Source organism: Argopecten irradians, chromosome 13, assembly GCF_041381155.1.
Source record: "Argopecten irradians isolate NY chromosome 13, Ai_NY, whole genome shotgun sequence".
Taxonomy (NCBI): Eukaryota; Metazoa; Mollusca; class Bivalvia; order Pectinida; family Pectinidae; genus Argopecten; species Argopecten irradians.
In genome coordinates this window covers 34,727,976-34,754,598 of record NC_091146.1, presented here as the reverse complement: position 1 = coordinate 34,754,598, position 26,623 = coordinate 34,727,976, and the positions used below count along the sequence as shown (strand labels likewise).

Below are 26,623 nucleotides of genomic sequence, written 5' to 3'. Positions count from 1 at the left end.
CTCTAATCTGTGTTCTCGCCAAAAGTCTTTATTAAACTATATAATGTAGCATCTAATTTATGAACGAAGTACTGAAATATTACGCTTGTCTGACAGAGTAATCCCCCTTTGAGGAGCTCTTGTACAGGTCTGTATTGATTGGTTCCCGCCTCAGTTACCTCCTTTGTGAAGATAAAAGGAGAGTAGGTTGCAAAGGAAAAGGAACCAGTCTATTAATCAGGAATCTAAAGTAAGGTATAGTTTATTCAAGGATTTTGTTTTTATTTACTGGTGTGTAAACTGCATTTTTGGACAGAAACCCTTATAACCACTCCGTTCAATAGAGGATCTGACAACATCCCATAAGAGGTCATGTTCGGATGAACTTTGTATCACGTGTACCTCAGACTAAATGCATTTCTACACCTTGTTACGTCAATTATTAACGACATTTCGACCCAATTTATATATGCAATTAGCTTTTGTGTGCTCTTCGGGCGAGATGAATACGTACACGAAAACACGTCTGACAGCTTTTTCAAACAGTTTCGTCCCCAGTCAAGATTCTGGCAGCAGCAATTCGATTGGTCATAACCAAAGGTCACCAGAACGTGACCCCATATTGGATGTTGTCAGATCCTCTTATCAAACGTACTGATGATAAGAATCAGTATTTTAATCAGATTGAGTGCCATGTTGAAATATCTGTACAAAAAATGCAGTTTACACACCAGTAAACGACAAAAGAAAATATAAATTATTCCTTATATTTACATTTCATCCGACCATTTCTTTTGAATTTCCGATATAAAAACTTCGTGTTTTCAACGTTATGCGATTGATGTAACAGCCGGTCTATTGATGGAATCGCGGAACAGCTGGCTCCAATATGGCTGGAAATGTTGTCAAGTTAAGAAAATATATAAATATGGTTCCACAATAACACTATCTTTTTATTCCATTCATGCAATGTTTATTTTATTTTCTGAGTTATAAATTAAGATTTTTTGGTAAGGTTATATAGCAAAGAGAAAACGGAAATGTAAATATATCAATATGGACCCACCAGATTACCCATAGACTATTTTAGGCGTTTTAGAGGTCTAGATAAAAAAATAAAACAATAAAGTCGTATTATAAATGGTACTATACCTTCAGAAAGGTGGAACAGTCCTCGTATCCCTGTGTTCTATGATAATCTGGCATGGAGAATTAGGGTTTTTTGTTAATATCTTTTCTTTCTTTCTTTCTTTCTTACTTTTTTTTCATTCCTTTACTTTCTTTCTTTCGTTCTTTCCTTTTCATTCTTTATTGTTTTTCTTCTTTTTTTTCTTTCTTTCTTTCTTTCTTTCTTTCTTTCTTTCTTTCTTTCTTTTTCTTTCTTTCTTTCCTTCTTCCTTTCTTTCTTTCTTTCTTTTTTTTCTTTCCTTTACTTTCTTTCTTTCGTTCTTTCCTTTTCATTCTTTATTTTATTTTCTATTTCTTTCTTTCTTATTTTCTTTTTCTTTCTTTCTTTCTTTCTTCTTTTTCTTTCTTTCTTTCTTTCTTTCTTTCTTTCTTTCTTTCTTTCTTTTTTTCTTTCCTTTACTTTCTTTCTTTCGTTCTTCCCTTTTCATTCTTTATTTTATTTTCTGTTTCTTTCTTTCCTTCTTCCTTTTTTCTTTAACTTTATGTATTTAGATTCATCACTTGTTTACGCTTTACCAGACATTACCGCCAATCTTCATTACGTTCTCGACAAACTTTGCAGAGATACAAATAAATCATTGACTAAAACTTACAAATGTTTAAAAATAACCATTAAAAGTCATAATAACAAGGGTACCTAATATGTGATCAATGCAAAACCACACATATGTGTTGGTCTGATGAATCGAACCGCACTCAATTGTTGCGCGAATGGAAAATATCACTCGTGTGCTACGCTCACTTGTGATGTTTTGTCTGCCCAACAAACTCATACGGTCCGTCAGATCAACACATATATATGTGGTATAACTTATGAATAACAATAAAAAGGTCTTCAAAGTTGATACATTTATGTAATAAGTATGTGTATCGTCCACCGCATTGGTTTTACATTGGATATATGTATTTGAATTATCGTTCTTTGTTCCCTATATTTCAAATTTAAAAAAAATGTTTCTGTTGAAAGTATTTTGATTTTTAACACTAGGAGGTTATAATATTACCAATATCTAATCGACAATGTTTCTTATCTCCAGTTCTTGTGAATATCTTCTCGTTCTGGCATTCCTGAACATGGAGATGAAAAATTCCAGAGGTAACTTTATCACCTTAGATATTGTTCATAACTTTGTAAACATTTACTATATTTCCGCTGATTCATTCCACGTTATGCGAGTGTTTGAATCCCAAGAGTTCAATATATGGCAGATCTTTTCAAACCTGGAATTCACTTGTCGCCTTTCTTTGTACTCTCTCCTGATCAATTGACTCGATATTTTTCATCTTGCATGGATTCCACACGGCGGTAACGTATTTCAAATAGGTCGGACTAGTGCTCGCAATAATTATTCTGATAACATATACAAAAGATTTTCGAATCACACCAACTATACTGTTTGTCTTACTTGTGTGATAAAAGGTTTTAATGTCACGTGTCCATCTATTCCTGCCACGTGACAACTTCTTGTTTCTGATCCATTTTCATTTTTTACATTTAAGAGTATGAATTTCAAAAGCCGCGTGTTAGATAATTCCTCTAAATTGTCTATGGCATTTTGCATATTTGTCTGGTCATCTCCGCTCTTTATCCCTCTTAATCCTGTATCATCTGCAAAGAGATATGTGTTTGATAACGTATTAGTATTATACCCAGAATACGCACTGCCGTGAAGAATTCCACTTAGCACCGAGTGATGGTTGACTGATATGTCATTTACTAGTACTTTCTGTTTGATGTATTTATCAAAATCTTTTTTTATAATTTGAACGATGTTATTTAGGGGGGAAAATGCCTCAGAACAGCGAATATATTTTCTGCTGAGTAAGACTCTTGTTGAAGGAAAATTGTGGGGTTATACCGACGCTTTTCATAATCTATAGGGTAAAAATATCATCAATGTATATGTATGCATCTGAAATAGCTTCGATCGCAAGAACTCTCTGAACTCCTTTAGAAAAAACAACAGTTGTTAGTTGGTATTTGTCTTCTCATTTTTCGTGTAGATTAAATAACCATTTCGTCTTCAATTACATAACTAATATAGCGATAACAATGACCTTCTAAAGTCATTGACATGGATGGTTATTCATCCATAGCATAAACACACTGAGTTACATGTAAAAATACATACTAGTTTAATCTGTGTGTGTCTGTATTCGGCTTGTAAGGAATAACACGGGTGATATTAATCATCATTTTAGTTTGCTGTTGTGGTATAAGTCTTCCAGATATCCACATATTCGTCTAATGTGAAGAAAATATCCTGAATTTTATTAGAAAATCGTTTTTATGGAAACATTTCACAGTGCACCAGACAATACTTCGCTGCCACTAGGAAATTTGCTGAGACGAAAAGGTTTGCGCAGTTGAGTATTTGTAGTATTTTTTAATGATTTCGTGACAAAATATTCTAACGTTTTACATGTATAAATGGATATTATTACCAAAGTGTATGACTGTTGTGTTAATTCAAATCCATTTTGTTTTGTTTTGTATTTATGGTTCTGTAAACTATTCTATTGCTTTTGGGCGGTGATATAAATCATTTATGTAAGTGGTCAACCAAATCATATGTGTCATAATCTTCTCTCTGACGACTCTTTGTTAACAAAACTAGACCAAGGGAACTTCGATTTGGCACTAATTGATAACGTGGTTATTTCAGACTGTTTTACGGTTTTGGCATACAAGTTAGGGATCCCATACATACAAATCGGAGCCGCCTACAACCCTGGGAGAGCACGGATTCCATTTATGCCGTCTGTGCATTCTGCTTTTAATTTACTTGGATTTCTTGACGAAATGTCGTTTCATCAAAGAATAGCTAACACTTTGTTTTCGGTTTGGACAATCTTTTCACCTCAGCCATTTTTTGATGACGATTTGGTGAAGACGTACGTCCCGGAAAAGCAGTTGGTGTCATTAGATGTTCTGCACAGACGTACATCATATCATCTCATTGACCTGGAACATGTGTTAGATTTCCCAAAACCATCGATGCCAAATATGGCGTTTGTTGGTGGCTTAGGTACTCGAAAACCAACGGATCTGCCATCAAATTTGAATGTCTACATGAATTCTGCAAAGAACGGAGTAATTGTGGTTTCATTTGGAGGCATCGCCAACCGCCTTCCTCAAGCTCGAATGGGGAAACTTATTGGCATTCTAAAAAAGACCAAAAACGTAACTTTTGTTCTAAAATACGGAAACGAAACTAAACTTGATGAAAATATTTTGTTGATGCCGTGGCTCCCGCAGAATGATCTATTAGCTCATGTCAATTGCAAGGCTTTCATCACCCATTGCGGGAATACTGGTCTATACGAAGCGTTATATCATGGCGTACCAATGATAGGACTCCCATTCATGTCAGACGGATTGTATAACTGTCGTAAAATGGCTTCCAAAGGATTTGGTATTTCGTATGATTTTTGTTCATTTACAGAGTCAGATTTATCAAATGCTATAAAAGGTATTCTGAATGATTCGAAGTATAAAGACAATATCAGAAAAGCTTCGAAGATTTTCCACAGTCAACAGGATACGCCGAGTGGACGTGCGGCTTTCTGGATAGATCACGTGATACAGCATGGCGGAGAATATCTCCAAACTCCAGCTACTGAAATTTCAGTGATTGAATATTACCTTATCGATGTCTTGCTGTGTATCATGTTGGCACAAGCCGTTATCATCTTGTGCTGTGTGTGCGTTGTAAAACCATGTTTAAAGTTTTGCTGCAGAACAAAGTCCAAAGTTGACTGATGATAAAAAAATACATGTACGCAAACATACTGTTTTCTTTTACGTGTTATTTTATTAGAACAAAGCACGTATTTTGATTGAACTTGGATCAGGTGCCACGTTTTATTTTTGCGGATTATCTTCACATATGGATTTACAGATTTTTCAATGCGTAAATCTTATTATTATATAATTTTGATATAGTGATAACATTTATTGTTCATACGGAAAGTGTAAATATGATCATAGGGGTATATTCTTTTATTTCCGTCAGCAATATATACATTCATAATTCAATTTTGTTTGTTACGAGCATTTTCATTGGCTTAAAAAATTATTTTATCTGTCCATAAAGGAAAAAATGGCGTCGCCGTTTGTAACGTTGCTTCTGATTGGCTGAGATGACGGCGTTATGATTTCATTGACAAAAGAGTCCCAAAACGAATTTTGAATATTGAAGAGATAATCTTCAATATTCGCGGTTTATTTAGAGTACACTCAGATTTTTGTGTTATATCTCCATAACATAAAAAATCTATTCAAAGTAATCCTTAAATAACTTGGCAAAGAGAACATGGCCTTTTACTTGAAGTATATATATGCTTGTTTTGTTTGTTTAACGTCCTACTGTAATAACAGCTAGTACCATTTAAGGACGTTCCAGTTTTATTGATGGAGGAAAGCCGGAGTACCCTGAGAATAACCACCGCTTAGCGGACAGTACATGGCAACTGCCCCACATGGACTCGGAGGGCTTGTGATAATTTGTCGGAACATCTTAACCACTCAGCCGACGCGGCCCCAAATGCACAATGTAAATAGTCATGTACACTTTGTCAAGTTATAAATGTACAACTTCAATCAGGAAGTTGTAATTTGACGGTTCAAACGGGCCATCTTACATTGACGTTTTACCTTCATATGGTTTAAAATTATGTAATACTACACTTTACATTTGAGAGAACAAAACCTTGAAATGTTCTTCCCACAAACCAGCCTTTATATTTGACCCTTTGTGGTTGTACGATAGAATCTAAACAAGCGCTACTGATTTTATCTATGTAATAATGTTATCTATGCATGATGTTAAAAACTTTTTTCCGAAGAAACTGGTTTGAATTATATGTGGGTCTACCAGAATGTATGTGCATATAATAGAGAATATTTAAAATTTATCGTTAAACAAAGATTACGAGATCAATTTGCACATAAATTGTTAAATGATATAGAGAATTCATCAAGAGGTCGTATTTATTCTATTTCTAAAAGTAATTTTGAATAGGAAAAATGTTTTGTGAAATTAAAGCCAATGGGTAGGCAGGCAAATCATCATAAAATTCAGAACCTCGAACATGCACTTACCTATAGAAACAGGAAGATGGACTGGGGCCCCTGAAGTAAATATAGAACTTGTAATCAATGTTTTATTGATATTGGAAACGAATATCATTATTTGTTTCAATGCAGTAATGAAATGGTGAAACGTTTAAGAGAAATGTATATACCAAGTTACTATTATAAAAACCAAAGTGTTATTAAAATGAAAGGCCTGTTTAATTATTATATGTTACTTAACTGTTTTGACAAAAATATGCATTTACTAAAGACTATTGATTGAGCATGTACATCACTAATACATATTGTAATGCACTATCACGTTATGTGAACTTTATACATGCATGATTACATTATGTATAGTGACCTCCTGTTACATACTTGTATCTGTGAGCGTAATGAAATTAGCTTGATACAGCTAAAATGCTGACGCAGTGATCATTTAAGTAAAAACAATTTCAGTAGAAAATGGTAAAAACTGTTGCTCTACTCAAAGCAAAAAAAAAAAGACACAATTTCCAAATGGCCGCCAAATGGGTCATTTCTTAAAATCCCCGTATAAAAAAAAATCTGCTAAAAATAGAAATATAATTTTTTGACAAAATTTGAAACAGGCAACTTGCAACAGATTTTGATAAATTGTATTTGAAAACCTCATAACTTCTTTGATCTTTGTCCAAAGAAACTTTAATAGAACTGAAATTCAGAAGAATACATCGTTAAGTACTATTCCATGGAGGATATATTTTTTTTTTGCGCGTCGTAAACCTGTTATATAATCTATGTTTGACAGACACTTGCAGTACTGAGACTCTTGAGACTCTGGCCCTACCAGACAAATTATATTTTCATATTAAGATTTATGTCTAAAAGGTCTAAATTTGCATGGTCTTAAAATACAAAATAAACAAACAACACTAGGAAACGTTGACTTAGATATTTATTGAAAGTTGTGTCAGCATTTTCATAAAACAAATATAGCACATAATTACAAAAATATAAGAGATTACCTCCCTTTATCTACGGCACTATATGAGAACACAAGTAATAATCTCTACTGACATGTTAACCTTGGTATATAAAATAATTTATACACAAATAAAACGAAAATAGCATCATACCACCACAAACATTTTACAATTAGGTAATATGACGTCATGATGACGTCATAAAAATAACTGATATATCATCAGTCGTATGATATATCACGATGCTTGATCATGTGAAAAAAAGAATAGCGATAAAATTCGTTAAAATACGGCTAACATATCTCAATCTGTATCAAATATTTTTTTTTTTTTCTGGATGGTTCTCAAAATACAAGCATATTATCATATAGCATAGGAAAAAACGAACGCAAAACGCTGTTTTCAATATTCTTCCATTTTTATCATAATTGAAATATAAACCCTTTGAACGACCCCCCCCCCCCCAAAAAAAAAAAAAAAAAAAAAAACAATGAACAACTTATCAACAGAAAAAAAATAGTTTGAACTGCAGTGGATGAATATCGAAAATCATACAGTATTTTTCAGTACCTTTAGCCTTATGAAACCAGGTGCCAGGTATACAAAAGTCTCACTAATATCTAACGTCTACTCGTGGTAAATATCACCATCAAGAGTTATTTCTCTTGATGACAAATTATTGTAAAAAGGGTTGATAGTTACTGTATTCGAACCAATAAACCACCAGGGCGGTTCAACAATTGGAAAAATGATAGCATCAACTTTGGTTAACATTTCAAAAAATTAGTGCACAGAGTATGCTGTTAAGAAATTTACAAAATAGATAAGAAACCTACACTTTTCATAGTTTAAATTTACGTTAATGCACTAAGTGAAATTGACGCATCAAGAAAGGGGAGGGCGCTTATTGGATAAAATACGATAAATTAAATTAAAAGTGGCTGTCAATAAATTGTTCGGAACTGGATCGGCATCCTGACGACAAATAAACAATCTTCAGACTGAATAGTAGAGAAAATGAAAAAAAACAACCCCACTTGTTTACCAAAACAACATTTTAGTGTACATTCTAAAACTACTTCTCTGTTGACAATGATCATTGTAATTATATACATAAACTTTCCAGTCTTTGGAAATAGTTAAAGCACTTTCAATATATATGAAAAAGTCAATATATTTACAATATTAAAAATTACAAGTAGAATTTCAGACATGCCCATGCGATGACCTTTAATATGCATAGTTTAAAAAGGTTTGTACGGATTATCTACCTTAGGTGTAAAATGATTATACCACCCTTTGTATGATATACAAAAATCAATGCAGTTATAGTTAAAGGGGGGGGGGGGGAAACCTTGAAAATTTATTATATTAACTCGGTTTAGAACTCACATGCGTTTACTCTCCGCTAGGCTTCGCAACGAAAATAAGTTAATCGGGGACTTTCGACACTTTCCGTCTCTTTTACGAAAAATGCCGAAGGTTCCCGATTGGAAAATAAGTATGTTTGAGTACACAGTATAGCGGAGGGAATTAGTAGTAAGGCAGATAATTCAATTCCACAGGAGTTATTTCCCTACGTCTTAAAGATTATCTCACCTTTCCGATCACAATCAGATTCATTTCTATATATCGTATATATTGAATATTCGATAAAATGTTATCATTCCAATAACGATAGGATTCGTAACGTTGTTGGGAGATTATGGTCGCCAGCCAATCAGAACGCAGTTAACTTGCTATCAGCCAATCAGAACGCGGTTTGTTTGCTATCATCAAGCATGCGTCGGTAGGTTTGGTAAATCTTCATAAAATTGTCACGTTCCATGCCATTCATTTCCCTGTGAAAAAATAAATAAAAATAATGTTGTCGGTTTCGTCGTTTCGAATACAGAATATATATATATATATATATTAAAATAATCATGCGGAAATTGGACTTGGCCGAAGTAAATTAAGAATTGCAAGAAACTTTCGACAGAAAATATCGCAGATTTTTAGATAAAAAGCATTAAAACCATGCACTTTAAAATGTGACTTTACACAAGACAGCTCACATATTCCCTTGATGTCGCTTAGAACGAGAAATCCCTATATCCTTCAACTTGATATCATTTTGAGATAGCTCATTATAGGAATTGGTAAGTGGAACGAAGCTTTTTCGGAGGATTTCTGTCTTTCTTTGGGATTTGTTTTCAAAGATATTTGTATTTTTGTAGTACATATTTATTCTATACTTAGCTTCTTCACTGCTTGCATAATTCACACGCGATAAATTGTCATTATTACCATAAACAAAATTACAAGCCAATCATCATAAAGTAACCAAGAATACCCTAGCATTACTTACTGACGAAACTCCCGCTCGTAGATGTACTCCTGTTCCGGAAGTTCAGATGCGGCAATATTTATCTGACGAGTTGTCTCCCATTCCAATACCTGTCCGCCATCACGACCGGAGGTAGATGTGGAGTAAATATGTCCGTTTCCGCCACCTGTTCCGTAACCACCCGAGGTTTCCATGGTCATATTCCTCTCCAGTGTCTGCATGTTTCCTCCCTCATCGAACGCGCCGTGACGACCGTCACCTCTGTACATGTCAGCCCCCTGCCAGTTGGTGGCTTCAAGTTCCTGGAGACGTCCGTCAATTTGATCTTCAGGGACACTGAAAGTAGGAGTAAACATGTTTTGTCAAGCAATAACAGGGGAGGTAATCAGTAACTCAGATGAGGAGATCGTATGGCAATAGTGACGGGACTCAACTCACTCTAGGGAGACAATCAAAGTAATCATGACTAATCGGAACTCCTCGCATGCAAAACATTACAATGTAAGACAGTGACATCCGAGGAGTTCAAATTAAATCATGGCGACACAGGGGAGACAACTGACAGATTTTTAAAGGGAGATAATCACAAGACATTTTGTACAAGTTTATCAATAACTAAGTAATGTGATAAATCATCTTTACATTCCGATATGTCAACAGCGCTTTTTGAAAATATAAATACCAAATGTAAATATTTATCAATGAAAAATACTCTTAATTTTAAAGAATAAGTTAAAAATGAAATATAAATGAATACTCTGTTGGTCAATAATGGTATAAGAAGACGACATAAATTCACGATCATTTTATTCAAATTTTGATGTTTTACAAAAGCAAAAACTTCACACAAAACAAAAGTTACTATCACATGAAACGTTTATCTTAACTCGAACAAATCCTGGTTGGTGTTTTACTAGTTTATGTCGACCAATAGACATAAATAAGCATATATTCCGTTACTTATATATATAAAACACACGCGCGGACGGACACGATCTCAATACTTAATCAGGGGAGAGAAATCATGGCATAACAAGGGAAGACAACTCGTTACTTACCCACGCAAAGTCTCAAGCCACACACGTGGTAATTTCATATCTCTGAAAATACAGATACAATATCATAAAACTGAGTCCATGTGTCATTTCTGGCTACATAAATTATATCTCACCCTCATTTCCGCGTTCTCATGTGTTGCAATTCGGTATTGGTAAAGTCAAACAAAAATGGATGGGCGACAAGGCCAGTAAAATAGGCAAAGCAAAACTACTGTTGTGTTTATAGGGTTAGCAGATTACATATAGTATGGTCAAAGTGATATAAAAAAAAAGAAAAAAAATCTTAAAAAAAACCCAATAACATCAGAATGTATACCGATGGCCTAAGATGAGGTTGCAACACCAAAGAAATACAGTATTTCATGTGTTATCTATATTAACAGTGGAGATTCATTTCGCTGTCTGTCGTAGTGATAGTCAAATAGCGCGCGGTAATTAGGACGACGGCAGGAAACATAAGACGACCCGCTCTATGAAAATTATTGCAAAAAAAATGCTCAGAAGGTGATGATAAGTTTAGTATTAACAGTCAGCCAAGAACTTTTGCGATTCTACAAAATTATCAATATTGTTTTACATTCCCATTTTAAATATCAAAACTCGTTTCGGAAAGGTAGTGGCCCTTTAATGTATATGGGTATTTCCTCTTTTATGAAAGTTTCTACGTTTTGGAAAAAGAAAACTTGGAAAATGAAAGACATGATGTCGTTTCTCTGACCAACTACAGAGAGTTCGAGAATATGTTCAAACCCTCATTCACGCAACATCGTACGGATCACTCTTGAATTTTAGGAAATCTTGATACAAGTTTACTGATAATTGAACCCTGATTGTCGCGTCTATTTTTACGAGATTGCGAGAACATGACATAAGTGTAACGATATATCTAACTCACACTTCATACAAATTGTCATAATCAACTTTGTCCAGTTTGTCCCAATTCTTGTCAAATGACCGGAAGCTCATTATGGACTCCACATCTGTACTACGGCCACTGTATGTAAAAAGATAGGATAATTTACAGCATTAATATAATTCGTAAGATAATTCATACATATGTAGCATGAAGATCATTCATAAATTAAAACAATCCATTACATTTATATATTTCATAACATTTATATAAAATTCAAAATATTAATTCATAATATATATACATTATACCTAATAACATCAAGATTCAAAATTTATACATTAATATAATCACAACAATAATATTGTTCGTAATATCAATATGATTTATAACATTAATATAATGCATGATATTACTATAATTCAAAGCATAACACCAACCACACATGTACAATCATTATATTCATATCATTCATAAAATTAGTATCATTCATATGATTTCCACGAATACATATTCGAACATATCAACACGTACTTGTATATATAATTATCAAGAATATATATCAATAATGTACATTTTACGTAACTGACCTAATTCCATCATGCATGTGTTTTTCCTTCCGCTTGGCGGCGCCACCTGCTGCTGCCGCCGCCATTGCTTTGCTACTTTTGCCGCCGGCTCCGCCGCAGCACAAACATGGGAAGGGACAGAGACAACAGAGGATAGGGATGGCTAAAAACAGGAAAGTGGCCAAACCCGTCAGGACTCCCGCCAAAATGGCGGTGTCTTGGTGGCTCAGCCCCGGAAGTACGCCCATTCCTGCTCCGTAAAATAGCGGGCTCTTGACAATACTGGTTACCTCCCCTGGATAACGGAATACATCAAGCGTAAGACATATGCATAATGGCGAAATATACAACTCATCTCTGTGGCATTTTGTAGTGTGATATAGTGTTTCTTATGTAGGAATAAATATTTCTTGTCAGACGGATGTTCTTCATCATCATCTTATTGCTTGTCGTTTGATTATTGTTGTTTGTTTGATAGTTACTTTGTTGTTTTTGGTGTTGATGATGTTTTGTTACTGTTGTTTTATTGTTGTTGCCTGCTGTTGTAGCTTGCTGGTGTTTTGTTGGTGGTGGTTTTTATTGTTAATATTTTGTTGTTGTTGGTGTTTTGCTTGTAATATGATGTTGCTGTTTGTTGTTAGCTGTTGTTTTGTGGTAGTTGTTTGTTGTTGTTGATTTTGTTGTGGTGGTCGAGGTCATGTCGATGGTTGTTTCCTGTTATTGCGATATTGATGATGGTTCTTTTTTGTTCTTTCTACAAATGGTGTCAACAGTATGAACTCCTTGTGCTGACACTTCGAAAAAAGATCTCCTAGTTTATAGATAAATTAATTTATGTCCATATGTGTGTATTCTCGAAGATTATCTTGAATCGTCGGCACTTTCCGTAAAGAGCAAAATTCGACTGTGACACATCAAATATGGGACGAAGTGACTTTCCGAGTTTTCTGCGAGCTGCGTACTTACCGAATCCTCCCTCACAGACACAGTTCGGGTCAGCTGACATGCTTTGCCACGCTCCGACACCTAAAAAGAAAACAAGTATGATTGATAAATGTATCCTAAACACGTCTGACAAAGAATGTTTCGGACATTTACTGACAGAATGAAGTGATGGCGGTAACTCTAAAAGGAAACCTGGTGTATCACAGAGGTGATCGTTCTTCGATTCCATGTACTACCGATATAACTTCTAGTCAGGCTAATGATATGTCAATTAGTTTACAACACCTGCGGTTATGTTCGTTTATATTTATGATCCTTATTTTTGTTTATCTATCTGCCTGGTCTATCTGTTGTTTACCTGGTTGTCTGTCTGTTGTTTACCTGGTTGTCTGTCTATTGTTTACCTGGTTGTCTGTCTATTGTTTACCTGGTTGTCTGTCTATTGTTTACCTGGTTGTCTGTCTGTTGTTTACCTGGTTGTATGCCTGTTGTTTACCTGGTTGTCTGTCTGTTGTTTACCTGGTTGTCTGCATGTTGTTTACCTGGTTGTCTGCATGTTGTTTACCTGGTTGTTGTCTGTTGTTTACCTGGTTGTCTGTCTATTGTTTACCTGGTTGTCTGTTTTTGTTTACATGGTTGTCTTTCTGTTGTTTACCTGGTTGTGTGTCTGTTGTTTACCTGGTTGTCTGTCTGTTGTTTATCTGGTTGTCTGTCTATTGTTCACATGGTTGTATGTCTTTTGTTTACCTGGATGTCTGTCTGTTGTTTACCTGGATGTCTGTATGTTGTTTACCTGGTTGTCTGTCTGTTTTTTACCTGGTTGTCTGTCTATTGTTCACCTGGTTGTATGTCTGTTGTTTACCTGGATGTCTGTCTGTTGTTTACCTGGTTGTCTGTATGTTGTTTACCTGGTTGTCTGTCTATTGTTTACCTGATTGTCTGTCTATTGTTTACCTGGTTGTCTGTATGTTGTTTACCTGGTTGTCTGTCTATTGATCACCTGGTTGTCTGTCTGTTGTTTACCTGGTTGTCTGTCTATTGTTTATCGGGTTGTTTGTCTGTTGTTTACCTGGTTGTCTGTCTGTTGTTTACCTGGTTGTCTGTCTGTTGTTTACCTGGTTGTCTGTCTGTTGTTTACCTGGTTGTCTGTCTGTTGTTTACCTGGTTGTCTGTCTGTTGTTTACCTGGTTGTCTGTCTGTTGTTTACCTGGTTGTCTGTCTGTTGTTTACCTGGTTGTCTGTCTGTTGTTTACCTGGTTGTCTGTCTGTTGTTTACCTGGTTGTCTGTCTGTTGTTTACCTGGTTGTCTGTCTGTTGTTTACCTGGTTGTCTGTCTGTTGTTTACCTGGTTGTCTGTCTGTTGTTTACCTGGTTGTCTGTCTGTTGTTTACCTGGTTGTCTGTCTATTGTTTACCTGGTTGTCTGTCTGTTGTTTACCTGGTTGTCTGTCTATTGTTTACCTGGTTGTCTGTCTGTTGTTTACCTGGTTGTCTGTCTATTGTTTACCTGGTTGTCTGTCTGTTGTTTACCTGGTTGTCTGTCTATTGTTTACCTGGTTGTTGTCTTTGTTTACCTGTTGTCTGTCTGTTGTTTACCTGTTGTTGTCTGTTGTTTACCTGGTTGTTGCTGTTGTTTTACCTGGTTGTCTGTCTGTTGTTTACCTGGTTGTCTGTCTGTTGTTTACCTGGTTGTCTGTCTGTTGTTTACCTGGTTGTCTGTCTGTTGTTTACCTGGTTGTCTGTCTGTTGTTTACCTGGTTGTCTGTCTGTTGTTTACCTGGTTGTCTGTCTGTTGTTTACCTGGTTGTCTGTCTGTGTTGTTTACCTGGTTGTCTGTCTGTTGTTTACCTGGTTGTCTGTCTGTTGTTTACCTGGTTGTCTGTCTGTTGTTTACCTGGTTGTCTGTCTGTTGTTTACCTGGTTGTCTGTCTGTTGTTTACCTGGTTGTCTGTCTGTTGTTTACCTGGTTGTCTGTCTGTTGTTTACCTGGTTGTCTGTCTGTTGTTTACCTGGTTGTCTGTATGTTGTTTTTTACCTGGTTGTCTGTCTGTTGTTTACCTGGTTGTCTGTCTGTTGTTTACCTGGTTGTCTGTCTGTTGTTTACCTGGTTGTCTGTCTGTTGTTTACCTGGTTGTCTGTCTGTTGTTTACCTGGTTGTCTGTCTGTTGTTTACCTGGTTGTCTGTCTGTTGTTTACCTGGTTGTCTGTCTGTTGTTTACCTGGTTGTCTGTATGTTGTTTACCTGGTTGTCTGTATGTTGTTTACCTGGTTGTCTGTCTGTTGTTTACCTGGTTGTCTGTATGTTGTTTACCTGGTTGTCTGTCTGTTGTTTACCTGGTTGTCTGTCTGTTGTTTACCTGGTTGTCTGTCTGTTTGTTTACTGTGTTGTTGTTGTTTACCTGGTTGTCTGTCTGTTGTTTACCTGGTTGTCTGTCTGTTGTTTTACCTGGTTGTCTGTCTGTTGTTTACCTGGTTGTCTGTCTGTTGTTTACCTGGTTGTCTGTCTGTTGTTTACCTGGTTGTCTGTCTGTTGTTTACCTGGTTGTCTGTCTGTTGTTTACCTGGTTGTCTGTCTGTTGTTTACCTGGTTGTCTGTCTGTTGTTTACCTGGTTGTCTGTCTGTTGTTTACCTGGTTGTCTGTCTGTTGTTTACCTGGTTGTCTGTCTGTTGTTTACCTGGTTGTCTGTCTGTTGTTTACCTGGTTGTCTGTCTGTTGTTTACCTGGTTGTCTGTCTGTTGTTTACCTGGTTGTCTGTCTGTTGTTTACCTGGTTGTCTGTCTGTTGTTTACCTGGTTGTCTGTCTGTTGTTTACCTGGTTGTCTGTCTGTTGTTTACCTGGTTGTCTGTCTGTTGTTTACCTGGTTGTCTGTCTGTTGTTTACCTGGTTGTCTGTCTGTTGTTTACCTGGTTGTCTGTCTGTTGTTTACCTGGTTGTCTGTCTGTTGTTTACCTGGTTGTCTGTCTGTTGTTTACCTGGTTGTCTGTCTGTTGTTTACCTGGTTGTCTGTCTGTTGTTTACCTGGTTGTCTGTCTGTTGTTTACCTGGTTGTCTGTCTGTTGTTTACCTGGTTGTCTGTCTGTTGTTTACCTGGTTGTCTGTGTCTGTGTTGTACGTGTTGTTGTTTACCTGGTTGTCTGTCTGTTGTTTACCTGGTTGTCTGTCTGTTGTTTACCTGGTTGTCTGTCTGTTGTTTACCTGGTTGTCTGTCTGTTGTTTACCTGGTTGTCTGTCTGTTGTTTACCTGGTTGTCTGTCTGTTGTTTACCTGGTTGTCTGTCTGTTGTTTACCTGGTTGTCTGTCTGGTTGTTTACCTGGTTGTTGTCTGTCTGTTGTGTTTACCTGGTTGTCTGTCTGTTGTTTACCTGGTTGTCTGTCTGTTGTTTACCTGGTTGTCTGTCTGTTGTTTACCTGGTTGTCTGTCTGTTGTTTACCTGGTTGTCTGTCTGTTGTTTACCTGGTTGTCTGTCTGTTGTTTACCTGGTTGTCTGTCTGTTGTTTACCTGGTTGTCTGTCTGTTGTTTACCTGGTTGTCTGTCTGTTGTTTACCTGGTTGTCTGTCTGTTGTTTACCTGGTTGTCTGTCTGTTGTTTACCTGGTTGTCTGTCTGTTACCTGGTTGTCTGTTGTTGTTTACCTGGTTGTCTGTCTGTTGTTTACCTGGTTGTCTGTCTGTTGTTTACCTGGTTGTCTGTCTGTTGTTTACCTGGTTGTCTGTCTGTTGTTTACCTGGTTGTCTGTCTGTTGTTTACCTGGTTGTCTGTCTGTTGTTTTACTGGTTGTCTGTCTGTTGTTTACCTGGTTGTCTGTCTGTTGTTTACCTGGTTGTCTGTCTGTTGTTTACCTGGTTGTCTGTTGTTGTTGTTTACCTGGTTGTCTGTCTGTTGTTTACCTGGTTGTCTGTCTGTTGTTTACCTGGTTGTCTGTCTGTTGTTTACCTGTTGTTGTTGTCTGTTGTTTACCTGGTTGTCTGTCTGTTGTTTACCTGGTTGTCTGTCTGTTCTGTTGTTTTCCTGGTTGTCTGTTGTTGTTTACTGTTGTTGTCTGTTGTTTACCTGGTTGTCTGTCTGTTGTTTACCTGGTTGTCTGTATGTTGGTTACTTGGTTGTCTGTATGTTGTTTACCTGGTTGTCTGTCTGTTGTTTACCTGGTTGTCTGTTGTTTACCTGGTTGTCTGTCTGTTGTTTACCTGGTTGTCTGTCTGTTGTTTACCTGGTTGTCTGTCTGTTGTTTACCTGGTTGTCTGTCTGTTGTTTACCTGGTTGTCTGTCTGTTGTTTACCTGGTTGTCTGTCTGTTGTTTACCTGGTTGTCTGTCTGTTGTTTACCTGGTTGTCTGTCTGTTGTTTACCTGGTTGTCTGTCTGTTGTTTACCTGGTTGTCTGTCTGTTGTTTACCTGGTTGTCTGTCTGTTGTTTACCTGGTTGTCTGTCTGTTGTTTACCTGGTTGTCTGTCTGTTGTTTACCTGGTTGTCTGTCTGTTGTTTACCTGGTTGTCTGTCTGTTGTTTACCTGGTTGTCTGTCTGTTGTTTACCTGGTTGTCTGTCTGTTGTTTACCTGGTTGTCTGTCTGTTGTTTACCTGGTTGTCTGTCTGTTGTTTACCTGGTTGTTGTCTGTTGTTTACCTGGTTGTCTGTCTGTTGTTTACCTGGTTGTTGTCTGTTGTTTACCTGGTTGTTGTCTGTTGTTTACCTGGTTGTCTGTCTGTTGTTTACCTGGTTGTCTGTCTGTTGTTTACCTGGTTGTCTGTCTGTTGTTTACCTGGTTGTCTGTCTGTTGTTTACCTGGTTGTCTGTCTGTTGTTTACCTGGTTGTCTGTCTGTTGTTTACCTGGTTGTCTGTCTGTTGTTTACCTGGTTGTCTGTCTGTTGTTTACCTGGTTGTCTGTCTGTTGTTTACCTGGTTGTCTGTCTGTTGTTTACCTGGTTGTCTGTCTGTTGTTTACCTGGTTGTCTGTCTGTTGTTTACCTGGTTGTCTGTCTGTTGTTTACCTGGTTGTCTGTCTGTTGTTTACCTGGTTGTCTGTCTGTTGTTTACCTGGTTGTCTGTCTGTTGTTTACCTGGTTGTCTGTCTGTTGTTTACCTGGTTGTCTGTCTATTGTTTACCTGGTTGTCTGTCTGTTGTTTACCTGGTTGTCTGTCTGTTGTTTACCTGGTTGTCTGTCTGTTGTTTACCTGGTTGTCTGTCTGTTGTTTACCTGGTTGTCTGTCTGTTGTTTACCTGTTGTCTGTATGTTGTTAACCTGGTTGTCTGTATGTTGTTTACCTGGTTGTCTGTCTGTTGTTTACCTGGTTGTCTGTCTGTTGTTTACCTGGTTGTCTGTCTGTTGTTTACCTGGTTGTCTGTATGTTGTTTACCTGGTTGTCTGTCTGTTGTTTACCTGGTTGTCTCTCTGTTGTTTACCTGGTTGTTGTTTTGTTTACCTGGTTGTCTGTCTGTTGTTTACCTGGTTGTTGTCTGTTGTTTTACCTGGTTGTCTGTCTGTTGTTTACCTGGTTGTCTGTATGTTTTTACCTGGTGTCTGTCTGTTGTTTACCTGGTTGTCTCTCTGTTGTTTACCTGGTTGTCTGTCTGTTTTTTTACCTGGTTGTCTGTCTGTTGTTTACCTGGTTGTCTGTCTATTGTTTACCTGGTTGTCTGTCTATTGTTTACTTGGTTGTCTGTCTATTGTTTACCTGGTTGTCTGGTTATAGTTTACCTGGTTGTCTGTCTGTTGTTTACCTGGTTGTCTGTCTATTGTTTACTTGGTTGTCTGTCTATTGTTTACCTGGTTGTTTGGTTAGTTTTCCTGGTTGTCTGTCTGTTGTTTACCTGGTTGTCTGTCTATTGTTTTTTCCGATTTTCGTTCTTCTCTTTCCCTTAGTTTTGTGTTTTTACGCCCTCTTTTTTCGTGTTTTACATTTTGCTTGAATATCATCATTATTTACATTTTATTATCCATACCCATATAGCTTGTATCCTGTAAATTTATTGCACCATGCTGAAGTCAACTCAACAATCATATAACCGTAAGGGCGTTCCGACTGACTGAAGCGAATGGAATCTCTGGCTACTTTTTTAGGAGTTATTCATTTGTTGTTGTTTTTTTTTTTAATAAAACATGCATCATTCTGGTGCACAACTGAATGGCATATTCATCATCACACATGCTTCACTTCATTAAAAACGTTTCACAATTCGTATTTGGCAATGAGGTGTGTAACTAACTCGATATTTTACTTCATGGCCATGTTTGTCCATTTTTCATCTTTTCTGTGTTTGTTAGGTAAATGGAATACAGGGAAAATAGAACGGTTTGACTCAAGTATCTTACCTGAAAAAGAATCCACTCTGACGTTTTAGATAAAATTGAGTGGCCATTGAAACTATGTGTTATAGAAATATAAAAGATTGTGTCGTTACAATACACATTCGAAATGACTAAACAAAACGTGTAAAGATGAAAAAAAGTGACTCAAGGAAGAAGCAATGAAAAACAAGAAGCGGATCAGGCAGGATTCATCTACAGAGTCCGGGGGAGCGCCATGGGACAGACAGAGTATCTGTCTGGAGAAAAGAATGGAGTGATTTTTAAAAGCTAGTGTCCATATGAATATTGATAGAAGAATTTGGATAAATGTTTTATGTCATAATGAATAATAGATCAACCATAATATATTTGATATGGGTATGGAGGCAAACTATTTATATATATGGCTATGTACATTACCTAACTATGTAACAACATGTATAAAGGTCTTTGTTTTTAGGTGAGCTTTGTCAAGGTTAGTCTAAGTGCCGTGAACGTTATCTTTGCAATTTTTATTAAAGTTACGTCCCTTTGATATATACATGTGTAAAAGGAGCGGGTCGGTGTGGTTTGTACATAGTGTTAAATACGGTCTCTGTCACTCAGCTGACGGAGCATGCTTCTTTGGCTCAGTCGGTAAAGCCGTAGATTTCCACGCCGGAGACCCGGGTTCGATTCCTGGTCGGGGCACTCGACAGGAATGTGTATTTTTTCTGTTCTTCTACACATGTATAGAGTTGGAATATCTTGACAGTCGACGATGACGAGAATTTCCGGTATATACGTTCAGTAATATGTACTTGTGGTAATGTCGCAAGTCGTAAACAGATCATAAAACAATGTCAGCTTACCTGTTACCTGTGTTTTTACCTGGCCGTACGTAAATACCTTTACAGAAATACCGTTTGTCTTTGATACGGTACGTAAGGCTTCCGGACAAACTTAACGAACCATCGAAACATGTCGTTAAGTTGCAACCCCCGGGGGACAGGCGTGGGGTTCTCTACCAGAGATATAAATAAACTATACACGATATTGCAGTAAAATGTTATGCAGACGGAGAATATAAAAAATCAAGTTTAATAATAGTTAAAGCGACAAATCAATGTAAATTATTTTATTTAAGAAAGTTGGCGAATTTTTGTTCTGTTTAATATTTTACAGAAACAAGCATGTTTTACATACATGAATGCCCTGTGGATAAGTTGATGTGATACGCATAATGTACATGTATTAAATGACTATGGACATTCAATTATAGGGCCACTACTTTTCCAAAACGGCTTTTAATTTTTAAAATGGGATTGTAAAACGAAATTGATAATTTTATAGAGTCACAAAACTTATTCACTTATCATTATTATTAACTTATCGTTAATACTTCACTTACCATTACCTTCTAAACAATTTAATATAAATAAATATAAAATTAAAATGGTATTTTTATAATGCGGGACGTTTCCCGCTGCCGCCAGACGGCAAAACAGTGAAATGAGTCTTCACTGTTAACATATAGTTTACGCAGGGAATCTTCCATTTGGTTGGTGTTATAACATCTTCTTAGGCCATTAATATACATTTTCATATATTATTATTTTGTTGAAGAAACTTTTAATTTTTGTTTCGCAAAGGTAGTGGGCCTTTAAGCGCCGAGCTGCTTTCAGTTGTCAATGATGATAGAAGAACAAACGAGTGCGATGCATCATTTGTTTAACTTTGTATAACGGAAACCACGTACGTATTTAAAGAGACAATTCACTCAGGCTAATTATTTTACATAACCAAGAAGCCAAATATAGCATAAATGTATTGTTCTACATTTCTTAAGAAACATATAACGTAAAATATTGACAACTTCCTCGACATTGTTAAGTATTTTAATTAATATCGTTCAAATATCAAATCGTTGATCAATACGATTAAGCAGGTACAATATGGACGCTGTACCCATACCCTAGCCAAAGTCACGCACGCTAAACAAATGAACTACATAACCACTGAGAAGGTGATAAAATGATTTTTAGGCAAGACAATTCACCTAATAAGGTAAACACACTACCGTCAGAGCGATTTGAGCAGTTCTAGACAAAAGTTGCATTACTCTACGAGCAAGGGACAGGGTTCGGCATACAAGACGTTTGACCACAGTGTGTACATTTCACACACATGTCACCACCATGGGCTTTTCATGCATATCACAGTAAAACCGACTGATCTAATTTCCATTAGAACTAGTTTTTTTCCGATATATGTACAAATTTTGATGTTCTCTTAGACTGATTTGTCCCTTTAATTGTCATATTTGTTTGGAGAGGAATGTATCCAATTACAATATAATTCATGTAGCTGATCTCAAAAAAGTAAATTATGGATGAAATACATAAATATATGTAGTATTAAATATGACTTTGGTGGAAGCTGTTGTTGACAAACATGACATGCCTCAATGGTCGCTACCATCACTTCTGTTCAATGTTGTTGATATGTATGTAGAAAACACACTTTCATTGGTCGGCTGAACCTAGCCTCATCCAATCAGATTTTGAAAACAGGATATTCACTTTTGACGCAAGATCCACCATGGGATTCAGGGAGAGTATCGTACAAATATACAGTACCCCTGGCTAAAATGACTCCATGTACATCGGCTTAAAGTTGTATTTCTTGTAATTTTCACTGTAATGATATGTCGTTTTAACATTTGATATTTGAACATGGACATGTAACTTGATGATTTAGCTACCCGCAAAACCAAGCACATATTTCTTGTGTATTTTGTCAAGATTACTAACGATTTAGGCTACAAGTATTAGATGGAAAAGGCATATTAAAAAAAAATATAGAAAGAATATGGTGGTCCGGAAAAGAGTTCGAAATTATTATCCATTAATGCGATTGGTAAGCTGATTAGAATATTGTCCTATTAACAGCTAAGGTCATTTCAAAAGGAACATCCTACCATCCCCTCCCGCAATATGTGTGCGAAGTACGTGTGTGATTTGGGAGACTGCAGTATGTCCGTGTTGTGTCTTCTTGTGATAGTGGAACATTTTTCATTATTATAGTGCTATCTCACTGAAACATGCCGTCAAGGACATCGAGCAACACACCCCACCCAGTCAAATTATACTGACAACGGGCAAATCAGTCGTCCCACTCCCTTAGTGCTGAGCGCTAAGCAGGAGAAACTATCACTTTTATAGACTATGTTATGTCTCGGCGGGGGACAGAACGGGAAAAGAAAAAATCATCAGTATATCTCACTATATCGTTAACATTTGTGATTATTTTTACAGTATCATTAATTTGTAATATGGTTTTGTTTATATGTAGGCATGTTATTAACAGACAAAAACCTGAGGCAGATTATGTAAACATTCTTCTCAATCAATTCACCAGAATAAATAGATAAATAAATGAATAAACAAATCGACTAGTGGACCTTCCGGACAGAGATAAATATCAGGCCAGCGAGCCTTAACGGTAAGCTCTGTTCTGAAAGATTTCAGTCACATGGATCGATGTATAGCCCCTAGGGACAGCAAAAGGCATGTCATTTTACAAAGTCGAAGGGAAGAGTTATCTGTCCTTGTGTTCAGTTATTAATTGTAGTAGTACCAATGTTCTCCGCTAGGAGGGAAGCTCAGCGGAGAGTAGAAAAACTAGGGTAGACTATTCAGTCTCACTGTTTCTCGTTACCGTCCTTGTTGTGTAAACACCGAGCGGGGCGCAGTCTAGCGAAGAGTAGAGAACTAAAAAAAAGGAGGGAACAATTATAGACTGACTCGCGGTACAAATTGTACGAGAAAAGTTAAAGAAAACACGAGAAAAGGATTCAGGATTCTCATACAATTATTTATCACAAGATGAACAACTTTGCCGTAAAGCATGGCGGGATGCGTTTAATCGACTACTGCAAAAATGGCGGCCATGTTGTTGTTTTCTGTTTGTTAAGTTACCAGTTAACACGACAGAAGTTTACTGTAGTTTTCACGATGAATCACCCTACATAGAGGCTAGATGTTTATCAAATCTTACACAAATTCTCTTTTTTCAATTTGTAGATGTATATGATGTCTACTACACAAGTGAACCACCCTCTGGCGCCCCGCTCTCTGTCACAGAAAGATATCTTCTGATCTGGGTGCGACAAAACCTTAATTGCCGCGAGCGGTCAGCGTGACGGCCAGTCAGAGTCATAACAACGCTTAACGGTGAATCACAAAAAAAACCGTGTACACCTACGTTAACAGAAAGCACGAATAAAAGATCAGAGAATAAATAAGTACATTGTTTTTTCTTTTTTAATTCTATATAAACGTTTTAAAAATTACTGGTATGGCGATGACCGTGAATTGAAACTTACATTTTGACTCTTGGTTATTGAATATTTCGTCTGTTATATATTTTTATAGTTAGAAAATGAAATATAATTTTTTCGGGGTTGTAAAATTGCCATAGAATACTATATCATTATTTCAAAATGACGTTTCGTACAATTAAAACCACATACGGGTGAGTTCCAATTTTTCAGTATACATGTATGTCTGTCTCTCTAGTTTGCTCTCTTCTTTCTTTCGTTAAAACACATTAGCTGTTATTAACTTTATATCTATTGTTTGACAAGACTATTTGTGATATATATATCATATATGTATTCTATATTCACATTCCGCATGCTCTATTTATGAAAGTGGTCGTGAAGCCATTATGCTTAATTGATCAAAGCCCAGGTATATTCAGGTATCTTTATTTAAATTTACTGTGTAATATAATTTTCTATATCTTGGAAAGAGGTTCATATACATTGCGCCCAATCCCAGTGTTCATATTAACAATAAAACATGTTTAAATCCGGAAATCATAGGGAAATATTGAAGGTTTAGACCGTCAATCGGGAACTATTGAAACTTTTCGGATCTGTTGTAGTCATAAAACCATTGTTGTACTGTAATAAGAAACCTGTAATTAACTAATTTAAGCCATTTCTGCCAAATACAATCACTCAATATCAATTTTATATAAGTAATAATTATATCGAAACAGTTACATGTATTCTAACCTAATCTGAATACAACTGTATACAAGTATGGTAACTTGGCGAGAAATTCCATTAGTCAGTATAATGGTTTTCGCTCCTCTTCAAATAATATATAATTCTTTGATTTGAAAGAAATTACTTAATTTTTATTAATTAATTATCACCAAACAGTACCGATGAATTTTAAAATTACGAAAAACAGTCCGTAATAACACTCTCAAATCGGACGGAAATATGATTCGTCTTTAGCTGTCATAAACACAAAATGTACATCGGTCATTTCTGACAATGTCCATGAGGTGTAGGCTTTGGACAATGGACAATGTCCACTACAAGTGCACCATTGTTTTTAACAATATGCTTGACCACTTAATTATAATCACGATATTTTAAACATAGACTTACCCGTGGTAGCCATGTTGGTATTTTATCCCTTAATATCCAATCTAGTAGCGAAAATCACTCACACAATCTCCAGTTAGGTTAAACAATGGCGGATAGCTTTCATGAGAGATACACGAAATCGCCTCTGGTCATCTTGAGATCTGCGATCTGATTGGCTAGCGTGACAGGCAATATTTCTCCGTGACGTCATCAACGTGAAGGGATAGCCGCCCGTGCCTCAGGTTGCTGCTGCAGTCTGGGGTCAAAGGTCACAAGATGATGTGTTGGGGATTCGTACCTGTACGGAACAGGTAAAAAAGTTTATGTCACGTGACTATGGCCTAATGTTGTCTAGGAAAGTGATGCGAAGGTCAAGACATGCATGTAGGACAACCGTCCATGTATACAACTATGTTATACATATACATGTAACTAATGTGTATTTTATATAACCTCGTGCATTAAAGGCCCAAAACCATTCCGAAACAAAAATAACCTAAAAAAATTAAAATAAAATACAATGTAGGTATCTGAAAAAAGAAAACATATACAAAATTCCCTGCCTTATATGAGAATATTCATTTCGCTGTTTTGTTTTGTGTCTGGCACATGGTATATGTAATATAAGGTCGACATCGGGAAACATAAAACGGCCCGCTTTATGAAAATTATCATTCAAAATATGATGATAAGCGTTGTACATGCATTAGCGGTAAGTTTATAATGACGTAACTATGAAATTCCCTGAACTTTCCTGAGTTTGTAGCCCGTGTTTCGACTTAAAAATTATCAATCTCGCTTTTACATTCCAATTTTAAAAATTGGAAACCGTTTCGGAAAGGTAGTGGGCCTTTAAAATCGTTTAGGAAAGGTAGCGGGCCTTTAAGGAATAGTTTTTAATTTAGGTTGTTTACTGGTATGCTAACTATATTTCTTGTACAGGTATTTCAAATGACCTTAAGTTGCACTCGGAAAAGATAATTCGTTACAATTTATATATTTTTTGACCTATCGTATTTTCCATGCACAATTTTAAAAGTTTTTGGAGTCTAAATTAAAAAAAAAAAAAAAAAATCTGTAATATTGTTTAGAAAAGAAGAAGACTGGAAAATTAAAGATGCTCCACCGCTGGCAGAACAAAACAGATACCCATCATTTCAACAAATGGTGTTTAATTGTGTATATATATATGTCTAGTTAACACAAAAAAATAATATAAGAGAATTTGTTTCGCAATTGGTGATTTCGCAATCAGTACTTCATTCCATATAGGGTATAATAGCACTGAGATGTAATTAATGATTTTTTAATATTTTTATCTTGAAGTAAAATGAGAAACTCAAACTTTTCAATGGTGGTAATAGTGTAAAGTAAATAACTTTCGTAACTGAAGAAATATACTAATTCGTCAGTTCATGTTTTTGATAGAGAAAAATACTTTTTTGTCAGCGGTGGAGCATCTTTAAGCTCGTTGTAACGAAAAATGAACCCTTTCTACCCAATGATATTTCTAGTGAGTCTTTAAAACTACAACAACGCCAATACAAAATATGAAGAATCTACGCACAAGTAGTGCGGGTATGTCCATCGCGAAAATAGTCTTGGAAATTCAGAGTAACCTCCCTTTGAAAATTCCATCAATCTTCCGAAGATTACCGGAAACTTCTCCGAGGGGATCCGATTGGGGAAATGGGTTACATGAACATTCTGACAATGTATAATCGCTGCTTTATGAGCGTGGACTCTGGGTTTGTTCCCTTGTCGAGTCAATCCATAGTCTATAAATGCTTATAAAAGGGTAATTTCTTCTTCTTTTTTGACCAGTCCGTCGAAATCGACGATTTGTGGTTATTTAAAAAATCTGCTCCCGCTTAACATTTGCCATAACGGAAATAGGAAGTACAACTTTATGTTTAGGACAGCGTGTTTCAATGAAATAGCAAT

At 36.3% G+C, this 26,623-nt stretch overlaps 2 protein-coding genes across 2 annotated transcripts; one reads left to right on the top strand and one right to left on the bottom strand.

The window, feature by feature from the left end:
- Positions 1 to 3,739: 3,739 nt before the first annotated feature.
- LOC138306297 (UDP-glucuronosyltransferase 2B31-like) lies at positions 3,740 to 5,057 on the top strand. The gene has a single exon (XM_069246717.1). It carries the CDS (start codon positions 3,740 to 3,742, stop codon positions 4,928 to 4,930), a length of 1,191 nt encoding a protein of 396 aa, XP_069102818.1. The 3' UTR covers positions 4,931 to 5,057.
- Positions 5,058 to 8,545: 3,488 nt separating this feature from the next.
- Positions 8,546 to 24,839, bottom strand: LOC138306315 (uncharacterized). The gene is made up of 7 exons (XM_069246747.1): positions 24,701 to 24,839; positions 12,988 to 13,047; positions 12,043 to 12,316; positions 11,495 to 11,593; positions 10,600 to 10,641; positions 9,563 to 9,877; positions 8,546 to 9,053 (listed from the first exon to the last, which is right to left on the bottom strand). The coding sequence occupies exons 1-7, from the start codon at positions 24,711 to 24,713 to the stop codon at positions 8,963 to 8,965; spliced, it is 894 nt and encodes a 297-aa protein (XP_069102848.1). The 5' UTR covers positions 24,714 to 24,839; the 3' UTR covers positions 8,546 to 8,962.
- Positions 24,840 to 26,623: the final 1,784 nt, after the last annotated feature.